The 25,985-nt window shown below is 39.3% G+C and overlaps 1 protein-coding gene across 3 annotated transcripts in view; it reads left to right on the forward strand.

The window, feature by feature from the left end:
• Positions 1-25,985, forward strand: part of SLC12A1 (solute carrier family 12 member 1) — an 89,890-nt gene that overhangs the window by 46,967 nt on the left and 16,938 nt on the right. For all 3 annotated transcript variants that reach the window (XM_025998668.2, XM_025998667.2, XM_072738468.1), the window contains exons 18-21: positions 6,465-6,605; positions 9,132-9,238; positions 13,119-13,201; positions 23,703-23,846. In XM_025998668.2, the coding sequence (XP_025854453.1) occupies positions 6,465-6,605; positions 9,132-9,238; positions 13,119-13,201; positions 23,703-23,846 (475 nt within the window). The remainder of the gene's footprint in view (positions 1-6,464; positions 6,606-9,131; positions 9,239-13,118; positions 13,202-23,702; positions 23,847-25,985) is intronic.

The raw sequence follows: 25,985 nt of genomic DNA on the forward strand, positions 1-25,985 counted from the left end.
TAGAGACAGGAGATATTGCTTTTAATTAACCCTTTGCTGCTTTCACTCTAATAAAGAGTGCGATTGTGGACCTTCATGTGAAGTAGGCACCAGTGTCTGTGCCTCTGATGGCCCTGTTGTGTGACATGTATATTGGACCATATCATATATTGCTGTGCTTGTCTCTCTGAGTAGGGCCCATGGGTCATGCTCCCAGGTTCTGGGGTTCTCTTGGGGAGAGAAAATAGTTACTGCATTAGTTAATGACTTTCCAGGTGGTTACTCTCTGTGAGCCCCTGGGGCTGCAGATGCCATCAGCATTTTTCAACCAGAGGCTCAGTCGTCAATCATCTTTGCTAAGAAACAGATGGAAGGGGGCACGGGGAAGACAGCAGCATTTCATTAGAAAACTTTTTCCAAAAGCACAATTGTTGGTAGTTTGGCCAATCTTATTGGAAGGTTAACTGGGAGTGATGATCTTGAGAGGTGACGATGCAGTTCTTAACCCTGGGAAGCTGGTACTCACGGGCTTTTCAGACATCCGGTCAGGTTCTGAATCACTGTTTTGCCACCTGTTAGCTGTGAGTTCTTTAGGTACAGAATTTAGTCTTTCTGGGCCTCAATTTTCTCTCTTTCTTTATAAAATGGGAATCATCACAATAGAGCACCTACGTCGCACAGCTGTTGTGAGAATTCTATCAGGTAAGCTTTCCAGTACTTGGCACAACACCTGTCAGATAGTAAATGCTCAACTAATTGTACTTGTTAATCTTGGTACTTGTATTTTCATCACCACTATTATTTTAGGTATACCATAGTTGCCATTTTCACTCCAAAAATATATCCCTTTCAACAAAAACTGGAAATGTCCTTTCTCAGGGAAACCAGATCCCGATGCTGGATTTTGGACTTTTTTAGTTGTCCAATATGATTATGATAGAACGGTGAGCTATGTATTCCCACTAACTAATCATAAGACTGCGGGCTCTGTGCTCTGTTCCTCTGGTGGTCTTTGGTTATTTAGGTGCTAACTTGAAATGCTACTACAAGGAAGGAGCAAAACTCAGAGCTCATTGGTATTTCATTTCTGGTGGGTAGATGGAAAGCATGTGGCTACAGCTGCCATTTTCTAAAGCAGAGACTTCTTTTTTTTTTAAACAGAGACATTTTTCAAGGACTAGACATCATAGCTCTCAGAGCTCCTGAAATTGAAATGCAAAGAGTAATTCTTTTTGCTGAACCCCAAGCTCTCACTGTGTCCTTCAAACTCTCCAACTAACTCTTACATCCACCCATCAGAGCCTCTTCCTCTTTGCTTCTTTCCTAACCAACCTGAACACTTTAGAAATATCCTTCATCATTCAAATGTGGGCATCTTTCTTTTTTTTTATTTTAAGGAATCCAGCTTACAGTATTATCTATTCTTCTCCTTTGAATTACTTGTGATAAATCATTGACATACTTATATCCCAAGAGGCCATGTACAGAACAAAAGTGATTTCTTCTTCTCTGCCTCATTTCTATCATCACAGAAAGATCAAAAGGAGTGGGACTCTACCTTCTAGTATCTTCTCAAATTGTCAAGCATAGCCCAGTTCAGTGGGTTCAGCAACAGGGAAGTATTAAGTCAGGGTTTGCAAGCTCCACCCTGTGTACCATGGCATAAAAACAGACTGGCTTTCTTTGTCAGTTTCCTCACTTATTTGTAGGAGTTAGGAAGATGATAAAACCAATCATTGCAATAACTTAGTCTGGGCTTACTTCTCTGGGCACACTATGTTTGGTTCTAAAAACTGTATGATGCCAGCTCACGCTTCTCTTCCCCATGCAAGAAGACATCACGCATGCGTCAACAGTCAGTCGCTCATACACTTCTTAGTTTTAGTTTAAAGGCAGGTATTTTTTATTAAAACAAATCAAAGACAAGTATACATTAAAGATGGGAACTTGATCCAATTCATCTGGGCTTTAGATTCAAATCAGAGAAAGCCTTTATCATCCTCCAAATGCAACACTTACCTCTTTTCTAAATTTCATTTGTCCTAAAATTGCAAAAGGCTCTCATGTATGCTGTGGTACCTTTGATTAAGTCCATTTTGCTCTCACAGTGTCTAAAAAAGAAAAATAAAAAAATTTAGATTGCTTCTATTTTTTTTTATTTTGAAACTGTAAGAAAACTATTAGGTTGAATCATGAAATTTCCATTTTTGTCAGTCAAAACGGTGGAACACTGGCAACTTCATATGATTAAACTATATAGGATTAAATGACACCCATATTCAACTTATTTTAATTAATAACTGTTAACATTTTTATCATAGATGTTCCTTCTCACTTTTAAAATGGAACACATCATTGCTTAAGCTGAAGTCTCTCTTATAACCACTTTTTCATGACTCTCTCCCTCTCCAAAGGCAATATTATCTGAGTTTTATTGGTATTCTTCTACTCATTTCACCTAAGTGTGCCAAGATGTAGATCTGTTTTGATTAATGTTTCCTACTCTTTCACATCCTTTAAATCTTGAGTGTCTTGTTCTTTCCTCTCACAGTAGAGGAGATGACAGTTTCTGGCCAGTTTCTTCATGTAGTTCCCCCCCCCCTTTTTTATAATAAATTTATTTTTTATTGGTGTTCAATTTGCCAACATACAGAATAACACCGAGTGCTCATCCCCTCAAGTGCCCCCCTCAGTGCCCATCACCCATTCACCCCCACCCCCCGCCCTTTTAACAAAATTTCACCCTTACTGTTTGCCTTTCCCTTTTTTCTTGAAATTTATAAAATATCATCATAAACCCTAAGTCTCTATTTGAATTCAAAGATGCTCTACAGAAAATCCAGGGAATACAACCAATTCCTGTGTAGTTCAAGCACAGATGAACCAGGGGAAACTAAAATTCTCATTTTTTTCTTCTATCTTCAGCCTCTTCTTAATCTCAATGTTCACAACCACCAAGCTGATGCATTTTTATAGCTACATCTATTCTTCTTTAGCCGTCGAGTCTCTGTCATGATGTGTATGAGACAGTGACCTGGCCCAGTGTGGGAAAAATGAAATGACCTATGAATGGGCACTAGGCACATGGTGAAATGAAATATGGCCCAAATCAGGAAGGAAAAATTCTCTTTCCCACCATTCCAGCCGGAGCAACAATGAAAGCAAAGACAGAACAGAAACATTCTCAATGTCTTAAAAAATGAAAGCTGGAAAGAACATTGCTTTCGGCCCAAATTTCTCTGTTTGATCCTAATGATATTGGAAGTCCATTGCAAATTCTTCTCATAATATTCATTTATTTGAAGTAGCATCACATCAACTACTTCTCCAGACTAAATAATTAGAATTTCTTTACCCTTTTCTCAATCAATGTCAAAGTTATAATGTATACAAGATTTTTAGACCTTCTTTGTTCAAATTCTGAATTAATTTATGCATTGATATTTTGGATCCTAACTGAGCCAATCTCTATAATGTTTTAATTGAGCGGTAAAATCCATTTTTGTGACTATGATATATTTGAATGTTGAATAATTATATTCCAGTATGTCTTCTCTCTTTGTTAGTTTGTTTTTCTCTACTACATTTGTATTGCAGCCTTGCCTCACATTAATAAGTGTGCAACAATGATATTATAATCACTTTTAGCAAAGAGAGTTTCTGCCTGAAATATTTTTATGACTTCTCAATATGGCAAATTCAGGCATTAGAGTAAATCTTTCTGTCACAATTAATGCTTAATCTGGATTTTTGTAGCAATAATAGACATACATTAGACTGTATTTATTTAAATAAATGCCACTTTCCCCAGGGGTTCACAGTCATTGTGGTACAACTCAATATATTGATGGCCCAATACCTTTTCTAGTTGTTGGTTATTCTTCTCTCTCATGTTACCATTGAACTTCCCTGAATAAAATATTTCTTCTTTCTTTGCAGTTGACGGAGTCTAGAATGCCCAAGGAGATCTAATGGTTCAAAATGCATTGACATTCTAGAATCCTGAGCAAAATTTGATCCATAATGACATATTTTTCTTTAGGTTAGGTGTTCTGGTTTAATAACTACCATCCCTTATAATTTTATCTACCCCATCTTCATTGAAGGCTCTTGTTTGAAACGTCTTTTGAACAGTTGGTGAATTCTGGAAAGTATACTAGTAAAAACAAGTACACAAAGAATCTGATCCAATTCAAATAGAATATTAAAATAGAAGTGACCACAGAGATCATCTAGTATTATGGAATAGCAATATAGTATGTGTCACATATGTAATTTAAGATTTTCTAGTAGCTATAAAAAAAGTAAAAGGAGCCAACGAAGTTAATTTTAGTAGATTATATTTCATGTTATGCATCTGAAATATTATTATTTTAATAAGCACAATATAAAAATACTAATGAGATATTTTATATTCTTTTTTTTTTCCATCCTAAGGCTTCGAAATCCAGTATGTTTTTTACATTTCCAGTACATGTCAATGTGCACCAGACACATTACAAATGTTCAACGGCAAATGGATAAGGGCTATCATACTGGACAGTGATGAACTAGAGAGTTCTCTTATTTTTATAAATGTAGAACCCACACCAAGAAAGGATAAATGGCACACTGGGGTATTAGCCAGTCAGTGCCCGAGCCAGCTCTATACCCAATACTCTGGCTTCCAATTCAGCACTCTGTCGTAGAGCAAACACAATGGTGGAAAAAGGTCTGGGGCTTTAACAAGATTGTAAGCACTCATTTTAAGATGGTAAAAATCATCCAAATTTGGATGAGTATCTACTGTATTCCAAACATCAGACTAGGCACTTATCATTACTATTCAAAACAACATTTCAGGGTAGAGATTTTATCCCTGTTTTCAGAAAAAATATATCAAAGCTCAGAAATAATCAGAAATTTCCAAAGTGGCCAAGCTTAGATTTAAAACCAGTTCTGCAGATCACAAAGCCTGGCATCTTTCTCATACATCTCAAGCTCATTTTCTCCAATCGAAGACCATCTGAGACTTTGACTCTAAGCATGGTCTGAGGACCAACAGCATCCATGTCACCTGGGGGGTTGTTAGAAATGCAGAACTTAAGCCTCATCCCAGACCTACCTACATACAGCATTTCTTTTTCTTTTTTTTTTTAATATTTTTTTCTTTATTTATTTATGATAGTCACACAGAGAGAGAGAGAGAGGCAGAGACACAGGCAGAGGGAGAAGCAGAGGGAGAAGCAGGCTCCATGCACCGGGAGCCCGACGTGGGATTCGATCCTGGGTCTCCAGGATCGCGCCCTGGGCCAAAGGCAGGCGCCAAACCACTGCGCCACCCAGTGATCCCGATACTGCATTTCATCAAGATCCCAGGTGGTGGGCAGCCTGGGTGGCTCAGCTGTTTAGCGCCACCTTCAGCCCAGGGCGTGATCCTGGAGATCCGGGATCAAGTCTCATGTTAGGCTCCCTGCATGGAGCCTGCTTCTCCCTCTGCCTGCGTCTCTGCCTCTCTCTTTCTCTATGTCTCTCATGAATAAATAAATAAATAAAATCTTTAAAAAAAAAAAAAAAAAAGATCCCAGGTAGCTCGTAAGAAATCTAAGACAATTCAACAACATACTTACTCTCTCCATGAGTTGAAAGAATTTCCTACTAAAATATTGGATTCATACCCTATCAGCCACATTATAGATCACCAGAAACCCTTTTTGGGTTTGATTTGAAACTTGCAAAGAAAAGAGCTAGCTTGGACCTTTAGAGGAGAAGAAAAATAATCAAAATTTAAGTTAAAATGTGTTTCCAGAACTCCAATCTTAAAACTAAAAGCTACCACAATAACACCTGCCTCCTTCTCTCTTAAACTCTCCTATTCTTCCTATGCATTAGGTATATGAACTTTTGTTCCTACCAAATTCACCAAGTGAGAGGGAAATCTTAATTTATTTGGATGGGAGTAAGTCAACATAATGGTGCAAGGGTGTTTTAACCACACACAAAAAGTAATGAAGGGCCTAATAGAATTGTCAAGATGTGGTAATTCATGGCAGGACTTGGCAACTCACCATGTTCTGGCTTCCAGGATCTCTGTCCATTTCTTCAAATTGGGCTCCAGCTGAGATTTCCTTAGTGTTCCTAAACATGCCTCTTGCTATTGAGTCAAAGGTTGATTGTGTATTTATCCTGAATTTCTTCAGTGGCATTTTCAGTATTTTTTTCCTGTGCTGTGATGCCCTCCACTCTTGCTTTCATTGGCACGAGGCAGTTAATTAAGCAAGTGTTAATGCATCTGGACATTCTGGGTGGCAGGTGAATGATGGGAGGAGCACAGGCCCACTCCAAGGGGTTGGATCTGCAGGAACCATATTTAGTGAGGTGTTTTCCCCTCTTTCCCATTTCTTAGCTCAGTGGGGCATTGCTGGCTATTTTTGTCCTTTAGAAAACAACAGCAGCGCGATGGGTAATAGCAGGGCTTCTAACCAATATTTCATCGTGTTGTACAGGGACCGCGCAAGCTGTGCGTTAAAGAGATGAACAGTGGCATGGCAAAAAAGCAGGCCTGGCTTATAAAGAACAAAATCAAGGCTTTTTATGCTGCAGTAGCGGCAGATTGTTTCAGAGATGGTGTCCGAAGTCTCCTTCAGGTAAGGCTGGCATTGAGTGAACGACTACGGAGGCAAAAGACAATTAGTACTCCTCTGTTAATGAAGCTCCCAAAATGAATGGCTCCAGTTAGGCAGCATAGCACCAGAGATCAATGCAGATGGTTAAGGAATTCATTTTGAATTCCTGAGGAGAGGCAAAGCTAAAACAAAAGCAGAGAGGTTCTATTACAATGAACTATGGATGATACACTGAAAATGGAAAATGAGGTTGCCTTTGGCCACCAGCATACATTCTGTCCCCACACTTATTGAAATGCAAATTTGTTCTGATGGTTGACGACATTCAGGATCCTATTAAAACTTCAAACTATTTTTGCATCTCATACTGCATATAGCAATGCTCAAGTCAGGCATTCTGCTCCTTTTTTCTTTTGCAAATGGCGTGAGGGCAAGCTGCTAGATTCGACTAAATAAATGCGTGGTGATCTGGGCGTAAAATCTTCCTATTCCTCTAAATTATTTCCAGAATGTTGAATAAAATGTAATAATCTCTGTGGCTCAACACTAAAGCCTGCAGTTCTATTTTCTTCCCCCTTATTCTTTCCTTTTTCCTCCCCTCCCATAATAAGTACATAGAATCTTTCCTGAGTTCCCATCATAACTTAGACTGGTGAAGTATCCTTAAAATAACCCAAGAGATCCTGAGAAACTGTAGGGGTTGGCTTTCTAATCATTCTGGCTTTATGGGGTTGGAAAGCCCTGATTCTACATCTACCAAATTTTGTATTCGCTTTCAGAGTTACCGTTTCCAGGAGTGTCAAAATTCAGGACAGCGTCCAGGTCTCTCTGATGCTTATGCAGACAGGAAAGAAAAAACATTGATTAAACTGCAATATTTTGGAGGTTAAGAGTATTTGGTGCATTCCTGTCTCTAATATTCCTGAAGAACTCTTGCAAAGTAGCTGCACATGTAGAGAAACCATTTCTGAAAGACCTCTTACCCCCAGTGAGCATTTTTTTCATCTGTTATTAATTTGCGAAGCCATGGAAATACATGTCATTTTAAGAAGCTGATTTTCTGTAGTGAGTTACTTTTCAGTAGCTCTTTGGTGAAATATGCTGAGAAGGTTACACAACCTAAGGTAAAATTATCCCAAAAGATTGATAAACAAAAATCTCAGCGAGGAAGTTTCAATGAAGAATGAGCAGGGAGAGAAAAGACACAGGTCTTGAAAATAATTGTTATATTAATCTGGAAGAAACCAAAAAAATTGACAATGCAGAAAGCTTGTTCACTTGAATTTCCTCAAAGAAAATTGGAGTACAGAAGGAAACCAGGCCAAAAGAGCAGGATTGGGTGGAATTAAAGGAAAGCACAGGTCTTTACACCATTTTGGATAAAGCCTTCTTTGCATCTAAGATCCTAAGGTACGAATGATCACATCCGCAAACTGTAGTCACAGAAAAGACGAGCTCCCTCCTGCCAAGTGTCAAATGACAGCCCTAAGGAGTTGTCCTGCTACCTGTATAGTTCTAGGAGAAACACAACAACCATGGAGACAAAGTTTATTTCAGGAACCCTTCCATCAATGCCTGTCTCCTCCTACTTTCTAAGTATCCCCCTTAACATGTCCCATTCTGGTGACTGGTTTCCCTCTTCCTGTAACCCAAGAGTGTCCTTCCTTCACTCACACTGCTCTCCTTTCTGTGCTTGTCAACCTCTAACCAACTTGTAAGTTCTGGAACAAATATCACCTCTCCCTTGAAGCCAGCCATGAATCCACAGCTGGAATTCAAGTCTTCTTCATTTTTTGCTTCCAGATGAGTTCCTACTGCATGTGCGCTTGAATTATTATCTGTGTATATCTTGTCTCCTTCACATTACTCTGAGCTCTATAGGGCCAAAGATTATGCCTCACTGCTCTTCCACCACACCTACCATAACACTCTGCAATTAATAGGTGCTCAGTAATATTGCTGAATGAAGTTTAATTAACTGGAAGCCATATCCTGCCACCTAATGGGGGGAGTGAAACCTGAGGTGGAAGATGACTATTAATGATACTGTCATGTAAGAGGATTAGGTCCTGGAGACATAGCTCACTTACTCGTCAATAAATAATGTAACTAGAAGTTTCAGTGATCCTTGTATCTAAGAATTTTCCAAACAGGGATTTTATAGCTAATGACATTATGGATAAAACAGGTGGAAATGAGCTTTGAACCACTAAGTTACAACACGCATGCCAACAGTTAAGCCGACCCTCACTTGATTTTAAATTATTGAACCATTTTAATGAGTGTGTCAGAAGAAATGCAAATGACTGCTAATTTGGAAAAGCTACATTTCTGTCATCTAAAATCCATTTATGGCTGAGATGATTTAGAACTAATCTTTCTATTTTATGCTTGGGTACGGGCATGAAGGACATGCACTAAAATGTAATCTAATCTTCAGAATCTTCAGGACATTACTTCAGTGCTCTTGTGGGCATTATTTTTCATTTGCAGTGGTAGTTTCCTGGTATGGAAAGGATTGCCTATGTGTTTATCTCCTCTGTTTAGGCCTCGGGCTTAGGAAGAATGAAGCCAAACACTCTGGTGATTGGATATAAAAAAAACTGGAGGAAAGCTCCCTTGACAGAGATTGAGAACTATGTGGGAATCATACAGTAAGTAATGGCTTTCGAGACGGGTTCTGTTTACAAACACTAACCAGGGTGGTACATAACAGGTGCTGCTGTACCAGATTAAATTGCCTAAGAGGAGGACATTCCCCCAGTACCCTGAATTCTTTACCAAAGTGAAAAAATACTGCCACTAATAGAACTAGAGGGGGGATCATAATGTCAGAGGTGGTAGGGTGGAAGAAACTTGACATCAAAGAAAAAGATAAATATTAAGGGTTACCATCTCAAAACCAATTCATAAGTTTAAAAGCAAAGGACAGCTAGGTGAGGAAGGAAATGTTCTTTCAAAACATCTGGAATCTTGGGTTGGCTAGTGTGCCCAGTTCACTCATTGTCTTCTCCCGAGCCTTGGGATCAAGAGTTTATTACCCCAGAGCCTCAGCTCCCTCTTTGGCTGATATGAGGCTGTCATATATCAGTGCCTCTGTGTTGGTTTAAGACAAAAGGGGAGTTTTAAATGAGATGTGACATCTAATATCTAAATATTGGGAAAATCTTAGAACAAGGGCAATGATGATATCCTTAAAAGACTAGCAGGTTCCAGGCTAGTGTCCTTAGCATGAATTATCCCATTGAATTCTCACAAGGAGCCTTGGTAATACTAATACTGTTCCCATTTTACAAGTAGATACGGATGTTAAAAATTAAATAACCTGAAGAAAATGACAGTGTTGTAATAGAGCTGGAATTTCAACCCAGGACAATTAAATTCAGGTTCAGACTCATGACCACAATGCTCTGCTGCCTCCCAAAGTACGTGTATACCCAAAGTATTACCTAGTTTAGTTCTTTCTTCTGAATTAAGGGAAAACAAATTCTTCACATATGGAAAGGCTCAGGGTGTCCTCAGTGACCATTCTAGAAAATAGCCTTTCTTCCAGGCCTGAAAATATTTAATCGGATTTGTCTCATGAGGAGCAATGTTAGCTATGCTAACAGCCATCTTTTGTCAACAACTCTGAAAATGGAAGATTTTCTGTCTGGAGTCTGGCTTTGCTCTGATTCAATACCACAGGGCAGAGAGTGTGCCCTGAGAAGTCTGGCTGTACTTTAAAAGTCTGTAATACACAGGAAACAAATCCTCACATCTTCAAAATAATATATACACACACAGTGCTTCTTATACCAGGCTGTGTTGCTGGCCCCTGCTAGAACAAACATCATATTTATCATTATCTGGGGGAGGTTTGGGGAACATTACAAAAGCATTCGAGTATTAGTTTGTTGAAAAGAAGTATAAGACAATAATTTTTCATTTTCTGAAATTTATATGCATTACTTATGAAACAGAAATTCACTTAATAATCCTCCTAACATGGAGAACCTGTGTGTTAAATGCATTTGCCCAAATTGTGTTCCCCAAAGGTATGAGGTCTGGATGCCACCTACTGTGGCCCCTGCTGATGCCTTAAGTTCAGTAGGTTAAGGCTAAAGCAGGTGATCAAGGTCAGAATTTTACCATGCTCAGCAACCAGCATTTTGATATATTTAGAATCATAGTTGCTGACCATTCTTGGAAATAGCTTAGATCTGCTTTCTGCTATCCAGATTCTTCAGTAAAATTTCATCTTTACCATCAGGGGAGGGAAAGGGTGGAGAGAAAAGAAATTTCACCTTCATCTTCCAGAAGAAAAGGGTTGGAGCAAACAGAAAGACATATGTAAACCTTCAGTCATTAAACGTCCTTTAGTTGATACAAAATTATCTGGTGTTGTCTTCCACCCTCCCCACAATTCCAAACATTCTAGAAATCCAAAGGTACCAAAATAATCAAACCCAGTAATAATAGGCCAAGGAGACTTCTGGGTTTTATACTAAATTAATAATTGGTCTTCTCGGTAGTAAAGTTCAATGTTAAGGTGGCTCAAGTTTGTACTAGTATAAAACTTAGCTGGCTTAGTAAAGTTAAATGACTTTAACTTTTTACTACCACAGCAGTGAGGTCAACATAGAAGGAAGACATACATCCACTTTGTGTTATATTTCCCTTTCTGTTTGGTTTTATTTTATGACTTAAAACATGGTATAATTGTTAACATGGGGTATTGTTACAGTAGTATAGTATTTTATCATTTTTCTTTGAGTAAAAGATTTTAAATGTTTATAATATTATTAGATATGGTTTAATTTTAATTAGAATCTATATTAGTTTTCACTGGCTGCTGTGAAGAATTTACCTCAAACTTAGTGGCTGAAAACAACACAAATTTCATAGGCTAAAGGTCTGAGACTAATTCACTGGGCTAACACTGAGGTGTGGGCTAGGCTATATTCTCTTCTGGAAGCTCTACAAGAGAATCCCTAGCCTTGCCTTTTCTAAATTCTAGAGGCAGCCCACAGCTCATTGCCCGTTTCCTCCATCTTCAAAGCTCTTGATGGGTCAAATATTCCTCAGATTACTCTGACCTCTCTTGCTTCCCCAATGTACTTTAAGGAGCCTGGTGATTACACTGGGCCTTCACAGATAATCTAGGTTAATCTCCTCATGTCAAAGTCCTTAATCTAATCACACCTGCGAAGTCCCTTTTGCCATATAAGGTGACATACTCACAGGTCAGGGATTAGAATGTGGACATCTTGGCGGGGTTGGGGGAGGGTGTCTAAAATTATTCTGCCTAATACAGGATCAAATATTTCTTGTGGAAAGCATTGTCTAAATTTTATAATTGTGGACAATGGAAACAAGATTTACCATGAATTTGTTTTGTGGCAACTTTTGCTACAATGAGTCTATGTTGCTTGATGAAGATCACTTACAATTTGAATTTTGCATGGATGTTCATATTACACTGAATTTATTTATATCATTATTTGATAATTCAGGTTCACTTTGGCTATTAGAAACTTGTTTGCCTGTGGTAAGACAATCAAAACTGCATTATTTCTGGTAGAGGGTGACCTCCGATGGGAAGTGTACAAGGCTTCAGATTCATTCGAGACTGAACAAAGGAACATCCAAGGAGAAAATTTTAAATGAACTCAAAAGTACTGATTGGTGTGCCCCATATTTAGGGGAAAATATTAAGAAAAAATATTCTACAAGAAGAGAAATAAAAGAAAGAGAGACTTTCTTTTCCTTCTAATAATCTAAATCTATTGAATCGAGCGTAGATAAAGCACAACAGCCAACTTCAATGGCACAGGATTGTCATGAGAAAGCATCACTTCAAGTGCTCTGCCCAGAGTCAATGGTGAAATTTCTTTGGAGGATCTGGAGATATTTTTAGCCAGGAACTTGATGTCAGAAATGTTGTAGGATTCTTTCTCAATAAGTAGGGATTTATTTTTTTTTAATTTATTTATTTATGATAGTTACAGAGAGAGAGAGAGAGAGGCAGAGACACAGGCAGAGGGAGAAGCAGGCTCCATGCACCGGGAGCCCGGTGTGGGATTCGATCCCGGGTCTCCAGGATCGCGCCCTGGGCCAAAGGCAGGCGCCAAACTGCTGTGCCACCCAGGGATCCCCAATAAGTAGGGATTTAGCTAATAATTTCAAAGGGTCTTTGCAACCTGGAAACTCTCTGTTCTAAATATATGCTTACATTAGAAAAGAAACAATTATTTTAAAAGTATGTGACAAACTCTTAATCAAAATTCTAGGTGACAGTATTATTTGAATAAATTGGTTCCAGAGTAAATGAATTAGTTACCTTTTGCCAAAAAACATTTTTAAAAGGCAGAAAGGGAGAAAAACAAACTAACAAAAAAGGCATCATCTCTTGGCTGTATTCTAAGGGAATTTTCACAGTTTAGTTCCATTAAAATCTTAGAATTGAGAATCTTAGAATTTCTTATTAGTAGTACAAAGCCTCAGGATTAAAGGAGTCTTTTAAATCACTAACTGCTTTGCCTTTTCTTTCAGTGATGCATTTGATTTTGAGATTGGTGTGGTCATAGTCAGAATCAGCCAAGGGTTTGACATCTCTCAGGTTCTTCAAGTGCAAGGTATGTACTTTCTTTATTAACCAACAAATATTTGTTGAGCACCTATTCCACACCTGGCATTTTTCTAGGTGTATGCTGGAGATACAGCAGTGTACAATACAGATAAAACCCCTAACGATGGAGCTTACATTCTTGTGCTGATCTGAGATGTGTACACTTCCCTGGTGTTTTCTCCATTGCTAACACAAAAGGCCTTTGTCTAAGTAAATAAAAAACAGAATAATCCAGGGCAGTCATAAATTATTCTTCTTATCACAAAACCACAAAGCCAGCATCACTGAAAATTAATATCTTTGGTGAAATAAACTGCTGAATTAATTTCGGCAAGAAGTTTGAGAAAACAAAGATTAATTCTTTCCTTGAAAAACCATGTATTTTTTTTTCAGAGTCTATGATCTGTTTGCAGCTAACATGGAAATGAGCTGAATGTATCAGACTGTGTATCACTAATCTAAGTCCAAGGCAGAAACACTAATTCAGATTAGTGATTCTGCTTTTTCCCTATAGAGGATTTAGTATACTTGTTTAGTCCTAAGGGTTTAAATATACTCTCTTACATATGAAATAAAGGACACATCTAAAGAGTCATTGAATTAGGACAGGGCACTAATTTGTGACTTACCTCTTTCTATGAACTTCAAAATAGAGTCCACTGATGACTGACACTAAAACAAAGGGATATTTTTCTAGATATCTCTTGTGTACCAGGCATGGTGTAAATGAAGTGCTGGGTTAACCAAGCCTAATAAGAGTGTGTATCCTCAAGAGATTCACAGCCTAGAAATGGGTATGGGTGTATTATTCATGTGCTAACAAGTATATTAATAGAGTATAATGGGAAAGAGAGGGGGGTCATCATACTCCAAGAAGTCTTTCTGGAGGAAATTACCCTAGAGATGAGTAGAATTAACTAGGCAATGTTGGGTGAGAGAGAAATGAGAGAGTTTGGGGATCAGCATTCCTGGCAAAGAGAAAAGCATCAGCAAAGGTGTGAATACATGAGATTATGGAAGAATGGGGTATATGGGCTACCCAAAACAGATATGTGTTACTGAAATAGAAATTATGAAGCAGACAGTAGTGAAATTTGAGGCGGCTGATACATGATCCTGATTTTAAAAGCTTCATTTGCCATATTAAAAAGTGTGGACATATTGTGCAAACAATGAGGAACAATTGAAGAGATTTTAGTGAGGGGACATGGACTCCAAGGGGACTAGAATGGAAACAGGGAGACAAATCAAAAATCAAAAAAAAGATTTTTATGATAATCAAAGGCAGAGAAGGCAACAGCCTGAACTAGAACCAGGGATGGAGTGGAAAGGACAACAGTACTTTCAAACAGTGCTACCTGTGGAAATGAGAAACACAGAGGAAGAGTAGATTTAAATAATCTCCTTTGGGAGTTTCTACCAGAAATACCCCATAGCCAGTAGGCAGTCCTGGTCTTCAAGGAGAAATGTGATCTGGAGATACAGATTTAGGAGATGCTATAGGCCAAACTATGTCCCCTCAGAATTCTATGGTGAAATCCCAACCTCAGAATGTAGCTGTATTTGGAAGTAAGGTCTTTTAGGAGGTAAGTAAGATAAAATAAGATCACTAGGATGGGCCTTAATCCAATATCTTTATCAAAAGAGAAGTTTCACTCAGAGGAAAGGGAAAAGACAACCATCTACGTTCCAAGGAGTGGGGCCTCAGAATGAAACCATCCTACCAACACCTTGATTGTGTACTTCTAGTCTCCAGAACTGTGAGAAAATAAATGTCTGTTGTTTAAGTACCCAGTCTGTGGTATGTGTTGTGGCAAGCCAAGTGGACTGATACAGAAAACATTATAGTTAAGATGAAAATTGAAACAGCGACACTGGAAAATATAACCCAAAGACTGCATGTAGTCAAGAACCCCAAGACACAAGGGATGAGCCCCAAAGAAGGAGCAGGAAAGGAGCATTGAGAAAGGTAAAGGAATCAGGAATCTGTGGTGTCATGGAAGCCATGGGAGCAGAGTGCTCAAAATAAGAATCATCACTATTGTCAAATACAGCAGGAAATTCCAGTAAGGTTGTGAATGAAATGCAATTGACATGGCACAGATAACCTTAGTGAGAATATTATCTATAGAGCTGTGTTGACAGGATCCAGATTGCAGTGGGTTGAAGAGAAAATATGAGACAATGAAGCAGAGAATATGGGTGTGGCCCAACACCTTTAGAAGTTTGGATGCAAAGGAGAGTGAGATTGAGAAGATTTATCATAGGAAGACCCATCGACCTTAGAATGGAAGAGAGGGGGATATTTCAGATTGGAGAAATGGGTCCAAGAGAATGTGAGAAATTGAATGTAGAGGGGAAAAAAAAAATAAAGGCAACCTGTGGAGTAAGATTCTGGAGGAACAGGATGAATCAAGGGAAGGGTGTGGATGGAAGAGGCAGCTTGAAAGAGAAAAACTAAAAAATGCTTCATCTTCTAAAATTAGAGCAAGAGAGGTGAGCATTGATTATGAGGTATGTAGATAGGGTGGAGTGGTAGATTGAGGAGGATCATGCACAATGCTCTCAAGTCTCTTTGAAGGTGGAGGAGTCTTGCTGGTTGTCCAGTTTTTGTTTAGTGGTAGTTGGTCATCAGATAGAGGAAGATCTGAATTTTGCAGGATCGGTTCAGTTGAAAGGAAAAGCCTCCAAGGGATCTGAGAGTGCCGGTGCCTGACGGTCCAGATTCTATCTGGCCATGTATGATTACCTCCATCATAACAGCAGGCAGCGTGCGAGGATTAGGCCAACTTCCTGATGCAGCCATTCTGGTGTGTGTTAAGGGAGAAGGAGAAAGAAGAGGAAACTGGAGATCAAGCATTTACATAGGATAGAGAATCACTATCCAATGTGTATACTCTATGATTATGTATGAATAGCTTTAAAAAATAAAACTGAGAGTCTATCCTGTGCAAAACTGTAGCAAAGAGGATACTCTGGTGCCTCAGGCTTCCCTTTTCTTATGTCCCTATTGTCTTTTATGGACATTTTACATTTCCAAATGGATATACTAATTCCCAGTGTTCATGATTAATTCATAGTTCTTTCTAGTAGAACTTAATACATTAGCAGCAACAGCTAGCATTTTTTTAAGTAGGCTCCATGTCCAATGTGAGGCTTGAACTCACAACCCCAGGATCCAGAGTCACATGCTCTGCGCCCAGCCAGGTACTCTTAACCATTTTTGAGCACTTATCGCCATGTATGTACTTAATGTTCACCCATAACACTTGTCATCCCAACTACCCTATGAAGAATGAAGAATGCACTATCTTTAACCCCATTTTATGGCTAATTTACCCAAGATGCACAAGGCTAGCAACTGGTAGAGGTAAGATTCAGACCCATGTCCATTTGAAACTACTTTTCTATTTTTTAGGAAGGAGATCTAAAGAGGACAATGACTAAGATAAGGAGAACCAATGATGAAATCTGAGATATGGGGATGGAACAATGCCTTTAAAGTGGGGGGGAGGAACTACCTGTTGTTCATGATAAAATAGACATGATGTTAACAACAATTAAAAAAATCTAATATTAAGAGAGCTGTTCTGTTGCTAACTTTCTACATTTTGCTTTAATTTTTTTTGCCTTTTGTGCTATAGTGTTTTCCCATCTAAAAAATGAGAATACAAAATACAATTTGTATATAGATTACACATTTGCTTTGTACGTTATCTTGATCTCTTCAAGCCGAAAGATGTGACGTAGCTGGAAAATATTGCTCCCACCTTCACTTCTCCATCTGCCAAAAAGCAACCATCAATATAGTCCTGTAAGGTGATACAGCAAGCAAATTTTGTAGTATTTCTGAAAGAATCCTGGCAGTGAACTGCATCCCTTTTTAATTTCCCAAGGGATGTATCCAATTTATATCAACTTTGATGTTTGAAATATTTCTGCTTCTTAGTCAAGAAAGGGAAAAATACAGTTGGATGTTAACAAAATAATTATAAGTACCAATTATCTAGGATAAACAAAAAACAGTATTATACAAATACATGACGAACTTGCAGAAAAACAACAGCATAATGATAGAAATTAACTTTACGCCACACTTCTATGCATTGTTTTGAAGTTTATGTAATTTATGACACCACACTCATATTAGATTTTGAATTGGAAGAAATAAGCTTGTGTTTCATTATATTATACTGTAATATAGGGCTTAATAAGAGCCTGATAAATCTTAAGTATTGTATTACACTATGTTAATGATTATCATCATAGCTTTTCCAACACAGGCACCACAGTGTCATCACAGATTATAATTTAAAGGAAATATTAGCAATTCAGAGTGCCCATATACTGTAGTTAATAAAGCAGTGAATAGAAATCAGCTTTATAGGTAATTTACCAGCTAATGACAATTATTTCTATACTGTGTCACAGGCTTATGTGAGGAGAATAACTTTTGTATATAAATAAGATCGATGCTCATAACATTCTAACTTGTATACCGCAGCAACTCTTCCGATACTGATGGCTGATAGTTTCTCGTAATAAATTAATTTATTGCCTGACAACACCAAAAATGCAGTATTTCATATTGTTTGCTTCCCAGGGGTATTTAGCAAGTTTGCCAACTACAACAAAGAGTCCAAATTGTACTGGTAGGAATAAAGTGATGAAACGTGATCCGCAATATATTGCGGTCAAGTGTTCCATGTAAGTACTACACGATTTATGGCCATCTCAGAGCATGGGGATTCTGCTGTGTCTGATGGAGTGGCTTAGCAAAATAAAGACAGATGGCAGTGTAGTAAATAATTACTTGATTGGAAGACGACCACTGCAGGATTGCTTCCTGCCTTCAATTCAACGAGACTTCACCTGGGGTAAGTCACGTTGATTCATGTGAGCATTTACAGCTCTGAGCTGATTGACCCAGGAAAGAATCATAATTTAATAATTAATGAAGAGTAAGGATGCTGTGAAGTGGGAGGGGACACGATTCCTCAGTGGGTTTCCCTGCTAGCTCTTCTGCTGTCAGATAATTGACTGCTCTCCATCTGAGAGATTCAAAGTGAATCGTAATCTGTAGACTCCTGCCTATTTCTAAAAACATCTTTTTAAAAAAAGACGAAGGGGAACTGGCTGGCTCAGTGGTTGAGCATCTGCCTTTGGCTCAGGTCATGATCCTGGGGTCCTGGGATCAAGTCCCACATCAGGCTCCTTGCAGGGAGCCTCCTTTTCCCTCTGCCTGTGTCTCTGCCTCTCTCTGTGTGTCTCTCATGAATAAATAAATAAAATCTTAAAAAAAAAAAGGAGATAGAATATTTGAAGCAATCTTGACAACTAAATTGAATTTCAAACTGTAGTCACTCCAGTTAGTTACCATACAACCAATTTATAAAACACTTGAAAATGGATAACTACTGTTCAAGGGGTTTTGGCATTTGTATGAAGGCATGGCTCAGGGTCACTCTTTGTTCTTATTATGAGAACTGCTTGGGGAGTGTATCTAAAGAATTGGTTAGAAACCCACTCAACTGGGGCAGGCCTGGTGGCTCAGTGGTTTAGTGCCACCTTCAGCCCAGGGCCTGATCCTGGAGTCCTGGGATCGAGTCCCACATCTAGCTCCCTGCATGGAGCCTGCTTCTCCCTCTGCTTGTGTCTCTGCCTCTCATGAATAAATAAATAAAATATTAAAAAAAAAAAAGAAACCCACTCAACTGAGAGACTATAAAGGTCTAAGCTTTTTTTCCCCCCATCATTAGAACCTCACAGATTATCAGGGCACTGAGAGACAGGCAGGCTTTTATTCTCTCTCTCTCTCTCTCACACACACACATTGTGGTTTTGTCAGTCGTGATAGAACTATAGGATTCTCTACTATGGAAAGTTCAAATTCCCACCTGATGCCCAGATGGTGGATCTTTTCAAGAAAAGGATCCCTTTCCTTGCCTCTCATTCTTCGGCTCAAACCTGCCTGTCCTAACTTCTGTCACATTCCAGCCTGCCTTGAAGCCCTGATTAGGCCCCTATTAGGCCCTCTTTTTATAACTCTGTATACAGCATTAACCCTGCTTCCTTGCAACACAGTACATTACACATGCTCATCCCTGACAACTATCCTTTTGTTTTCCTTCCTTTCCAGAGATACTTTCAAATATATTGAACTGTGTTGAATAGCATTGACTTGTTCTTTTATTCCAACAGACTCTTCTCGGTGGTAGACTCTAGTAGGGAGGCATGGACACAACTAAGGATGTGAGAAGTCTAAGCATAGGCTTTAAAGTCAGTCAGAACTGGGATCAAATTCCAGCTTGACACTTTTTCTCTGTGCAGCCTTAGTCAGATTACTCATCTTCTCTGTTTCACTTTTCACATTTTCAGATGGAAATAATCATATCACCTAGCTCACAGATTTGTTGTTTCAGATTAAAGATAGTATAGCTGCACAAAATGTTTGGCATTGTATGTGGCACAAAATAAGCTCTCAATATATGGAGGCAATGAAATATGACATAAGCTACCTCCAAGAATTTGCGGTCTAGAGGGCGTAAAATAAACATGTATCTTAAAACTCTATTCCCTGTCTTATAGTTAGTGGAATAAAGGTGGAAGCAGAGTATCATGGAAATGTAGACATTTCTCCATTTGGGAAGTTGGGGGGTGGCTTCTTCAAAAAATGCAGACTGTGTATTTCTTCAATAGGCAGATATTGGCAGTCAGAGCATATCACTGAGGGAGGATGGTAACGAGGGAGAATGCTAGAATTGGAAGCAGGAGCTTGCATCACCAGCTGTGCAACCTTGAACTGTCTGAGCCTGTTTCCTTCACAGTAAGATGGGGAGAATGCCACTAGCTCTGCCTGCATCCCAGCACTGGCACTGGTAACAAATAAGATACCACATGGAAAGGGCTTTGTGAATCCAGAACATTACAAATGTGATTGTGATGGAATGAGTAATTTTTATTGTCAGCCCCGTGGAAATAGGTTTATATCTATCCATTCATACCCCCTTGGCTCACCCCCTTGTGGCCAGTGGCACACTTTTGCAAGTCAGCTAGCCAGTACTCTCGAAAGGATTTTGACAAAGTCTATCTACTCTTCTTGACTCACACATGAGCAGAGGCAAGCAGTACACCAGATAGATCATTCAGAACAGATCATCAAACCGTCACTTCTGCTTAGCACCGAAATTAGAAAAGGATGGATTACACAGGAGGAGGCCTTAGATCACCTACAAAGTGAATAATTAAGAATTAGCTCTAATAAGAATTTGCAAAATCACTGTGCAAGTGATCGGATCACTGTGTGAATGTGAAAACCCAAGATGGCCAGGCAAGCAGATTTTAGCCCCTTAGAACAGACTGCCTCCATTGGCCTCTGTCTGTTGTCTTTGAGGGGACTGCTGAATCTGACGCATTCAAGCGAGGTCTGGTTTTGTCTCTGGGGCCTGGGATTTTTGCGGTTTGCTCTGTCCAGGATGGGCTGTGTACATACCTTTGAGCAAATAGTTGGAGGAGCTCCCAGTTCACTCAGCCAGCTGTTACAAAGGAGGATTTATCTTTTTTCCTCTCTTGTCCAACCTAGAAGACAAAGAACATGGCAACTAGTGCCTAATCTCAGGGTGTGCTGGAGCCTGCCAAAAAAGTAAAGCTAAAGAAACTTCCCCCGGCATGGCCCTTGCAGTTGCCTCCAAAGAAGCTCACAAATATGCACCTTCCAGACACCTGCAAAGAGGTGACCCCACAGCCTCCCAAACAATAGATAGTAGCGAGGGGGCCATTACCCGGGGCAGGGATGCTGCCAGCGTCACTGCCCTGGGGCAGTCTGTCACATATATTTTTAGGGTCCTCCCTTGAAAATGACATGTGTGAGGGCTGTAGTTTGGGGAAGGAACTTGGCATTACACCATTTGCCTGAGAGTGCGTGGGTTCGCCCAGTGATGAAGTGTTGGAGGTTAATGGAACAGCTCTGAGATAATAGTAATGAGAAAAAAAGCAAAAGGTCTTCAGAGGGGAAAGCATCAGCATTTGGAGTCAGGCTGACCTCTTTGCATTTGAACCCTGTTATTTACTGGGTGACATCAGACAAATTACTTAACCTTTCTGAGCCTTCATCTACAAAATGAGAGTAATAATAGTAACTATCTTGAGTCACTGGGGAAGGAGTAATATGCAGCACAGTCCCTGGCACCCAAAGTGTGCGCAATAAATAGTAACTGCTAAAATAACTCCCAGGCTTCTCAAAATACCCAATATGCTTTGCATGACTGAGCCCATTTCCAGAAGTTGCATAAATACACTGCCTATAGAACACGCTCGTTGCTTTGTTCTTTCAGGAGCAACAAAGCACCATGCAGAAAGTGGTGTTTATTTCTTTTTGTGGAGCTGAGAGAGTAGGAAAGGGGAAGGGTTACAATTTTCCATTTCACAGATAGGAAATCAGAGGCATAGGAAAAGTAAATGACTTGCTTAATGTCACATAAAGCCCGCAACAGAGCTGTAATCGGTCACGACCCCCAGTGCAATGCAGCTTGGGTTCACCTTTCGAACGTCAGAGGTAAGCAACTCCTGTCTGAACTTTAATACCATCAGTCTAATTTATCAGATTTTTCTATAGTTGCTGATCTTGAGAACCTTTGAAGCTTTGGGGAAATCACATGGGTGATTTGACCTTAAATCTCATGCCACTGGCAAAAGATTAATTGCTAAGACCTGGAAAGAGGCCAGACAATTCTGTGTAGCTGAATAACACCACCGTCTAGGGATGTGACTGTCCTGACAGATTTAGTTAGTACATAATTGATAAATCTAGAGTTTGTATAGCTTCGCTTCCCAGATAGATAAGGCAACAGGCTCCAAGGGTTGACATTTACAGAAGCCCTACCAGAGTTGTGTAACACTAAAGCTAGGTTTTCTACTCTGTTCCTCAGAATATTGCTCATTTTCTAAGTGTCTGTTCTCAGTGAGCAAGAAGATGAGGGGATCTGACAAGAGGCCACCTCGCCTACCATTCCTGTAAGCAGGAATGCCCATCATGCTTTAGCACTGTCCCGGGACTGCTTTTGAAGTCTTATATACCCTGACCCAATGCAGGCTGAGGTCAGAGACAGATGCAAGGCATTACATAACAGTTAGGAATTTTTTGTCACAATCAGAATCCAAAACAGATAAAAGGTAGCCAGATGCAACATCAAAGCTTGGACAGTAGGTCTAAGCCCTGGACAGAAAGCTGCAAGGCTTGCCTCTTATTCCAGACTTGAGTGTTGTGAGACCCTTTCTAGCAGTTTGAAATCTGATAGGCACACAGAAACCTAAGCTTTTCTTTCTTACTCTTGGGTCACTCATTCCAGAAAGTATTTTGCTTATCAGAAGGAATTGTTGGGGTGCCTGGGTGGCTCAGTCAGTTAAGTGTTTAATTCTTGATTTCGGCTCAGGTCATGATCTCAGGGTCGTGAGGACTCTGCACTGGGTGTGAAGCCTGAGTAAGATTCTCTCTCTCTCTCCCTCTGCCCCATCCCTGGCCCCCGCCCAGTGCACACGTGTGCAAACTCATGCTCACTCACTCTCTCTCTCTCTCTAAAAAAAGAATTGTTAGTGGACATGGTTCACTGTAATTTTTATTTGGAGCCCATACAAGGCTTTATAATAAGGTTTGGTTACCTTTCCTTAACTCTTGCCATCTAGTTTTATGCTGCAATTTAGGAGGCTTTGTCGTGTACCTGATATATACCCGGTATACTTTGGTAATTTTGGCACTTCCACTTGTCAAATATCAAACCCAGTAGTGTAGGTCAGGAAATCAGTGGTGTACAGTGTACAAGATCTTATGTACCGTGGATCTTTTTTGGGTTTTGCCAGATGTGAATGAAGATATCGTTACATAGCCTCCCTTACCTTCACACATAAAAACCTATCAACTTCATGTATTATAACCACACATAGAGCTATTTTCCTGAGCTAGTTATCACTTTCTGAATACAATTTGCTGATGTATATTACTTTTTAATAATCATTTGGAAAAAAATCATATGATGTATAATTTTATTACATAGACACCATTTTTATTTTTTATTTTCTTGTTACTTAAATTTAGTGAACATACAGTGCAGTATCAGTTTCTAGAGTAGAATTCAGTGATTCATCACTTACATACAACACCCAGTGCTCATCACAAGTGCCCTCCTTAGTGCCCATCTCCCACCCTCTTCCCTCCATCACCCCTCAGTATGTCCTCTATCATTAAGAGTCACTTATGGTTTGCTTCCTTCTCTCCTTTTTTCCCCCTTCCCATATGCTCATCTGTTTTCTTTCTTAAATTCTACATATGAGTGAGATCATAGGGTATTTGTCTTTCCCTGACTGACTTACTTCACTTAGTATAATACTCTCTAGCTCCATCCAAGTCGTTGCAAATGGGACACTTTTTTTATATTAAAATCTTTTATAAGGTCGCTACTAGAAGCTTTGTCACTCTGAGTTAAATAAGTGATTTTTTTGTCTTCTTTCATTAGATGAATTAGAGAAATTGGAACAGGAGAGGCTGGCTTTGGAAGCCACTATCAAAGATAACGAATGTGAAGAAGGAAGTGGAGGCATCCGAGGCTTGTTTAAAAAAGCTAGCAAGTTGAACATTACTAAGCCAACTCCTAAGAAAGGTAAGTACTTTTAAAATTCACAAGTAAAGGAGCACCTGAGTGGCTCAGTGGTTGAGTGTCTCCCCTCATGGGATCTTGGTGGTGATCCTGGGGTCCTGGGATCAAGTCTCACATCAGGCTCCCCGCAGGAAGCCAGCTTCTCCCACTGCCTATGTCCCTGCCTCTCTCTTTGTGTCTCTCATAAATAAATAAAATCTTTTTAAAAATAAAATAAAATTCACAAGAAATAGACAAAAATGAGCCACTGCTTAAGTATCTTAGGGTTTAGAAGTCAGCATCTAAGATGTTGGGAGCAATGAGTTAGAGAAGAACTTAAGAGATGCTTCTTTCCAGACAGTAGTATAGATGAAATGTGCATGTTATTTATCAGTAACAGTAAGCTCTTTGCACCATCTTATTGTAAAAACTTAAGTATAAAATAGCAGAATTTGGTTTGGGAGTCTTATAGTGCTTACAGAGATTTGAGTGCCATAAAATAGATATTTCTTAATTAAGATGGAAAGGGGATAGGAATTTTAGAACCAATTCCCACGTGGACTTATCTACACACACACACACACACACACACACACACACACCCCTTGCAGACATTTCAGGAGACTGAAAGGTAACCAGTACAATTAAATGAGGGATCTATTTAGAACCCTAATTTCGAAAAAGCATCTGTCTTTAACACAAATCAGAATTCTTTCAAAAAAAAAAAAAAAGAATTCTGGCCTTGCAACTTTCTTAATACTGATTACCTGTAGATTTCAGCTGAGCGGCACACTTACCTCTGAACGTCCAGTATGCACCCCAGGAATAGAAGACCACAGACTGAGAGCTTTTTGTACAACTTTTATTTTTATTTTTTTTAATTTTTATTTATTTATGATAGTCACAGAGAGAGAGAGAGGCAGAGACACAGGCAGAGGGAGAAGGCAGGCTCCATGCACCGGGAACCTGATGTGGGATTCGATCCCGGGTCTCCAGGATCGCGCCCTGGGCCAAAGGCCAGCGCCAAACCGCTGCGCCACCCAGGGATCCCTTTTTGTACAACTTTTAAACAGGTGATCTGAGTTTTTTGAAAACTGAAAATTGCTTCCTTCTCAGAAACACTGCAGGTTGAGTTTAATGAGGTCCATGGCGACCTCTGCTGGTAGAAAGTTAGAATGTTAACATACACAATCCTATACCTGAAGTCACTTGGTGTGAGCCCCAGAAAAGATCATTTCTCTGGGAGAGTTTTTGAGTTAAATAGCAAGATCCAGATTGAAACTTAGCAGGCTTCCAGTCTAGTCTGACAAGCCTCAACCTTTTAAAGACGTCCTTCAATGAGGCTCTCTAATACCCCAGGAGAGGTTTGGTTCTCTTTGCTTGTTTTCCTACTGTCACCCAAGGACAAAGTTTCACCTGTAATATAATATTTTTTATATATTTACATAGAATAACATGAAATATAAACATTGCCCTCACTCAAATACTAAAATACCCTTGGGTTCCTGGAATATTTGATGGGCTATAGGAAAGCCTATTAAGTATTGCATACCTTAACATGACATTGTCTAGGAAAATGATGTGTTTGAATCTCAAGCTGGAGGTACATTGGGACCTTCGGGGTGTAAATATTAGAATAAGACCATCTGGATGCTAACAGTCTTCTTTCCTTTTCAATTATTTGGTTTATTCATGAGAAATGTTAACTATTCATTGAATCCGCTCTGCCATTCAATCATTCAATGTTAGTTACAGTTGGGAAAAGCAATGGAAAATTCAGAAGTCATAGCCCAATACTGGTTTTTTGGCTGATGGGGGAGAAGGGAAGCATCAATGTTCTTATTAATGAAAAGGGACTTATTATTTCTTCTAGAAGCCTGTTTCTGCATCATAGATCTTTTGGCAAAAATACATCCTCCGAAAGTCAGCATGTCTCATTGCTCAGAAAAGCAAAATAATGTTAGGTTTTCTTTCCAACACCTCAAATTTCAAACACAGCTCTAAAGTAGGCTCCTTCACAGCTCTGGGCTTTCACTGGTTGACAACTCTTTTTGAGTTCTAGATCAGGACAAGCCCTACCTCCAGGCACTAATACAGGAGTCCTCGGGATGCTTTGATTTGCATGTAAGTGGGGGCAGAGTTTGGTCCATTTTGTCAAGATAT

Source organism: Vulpes vulpes, chromosome 15, assembly GCF_048418805.1.
Source record: "Vulpes vulpes isolate BD-2025 chromosome 15, VulVul3, whole genome shotgun sequence".
Taxonomy (NCBI): domain Eukaryota; kingdom Metazoa; phylum Chordata; class Mammalia; order Carnivora; family Canidae; genus Vulpes; species Vulpes vulpes.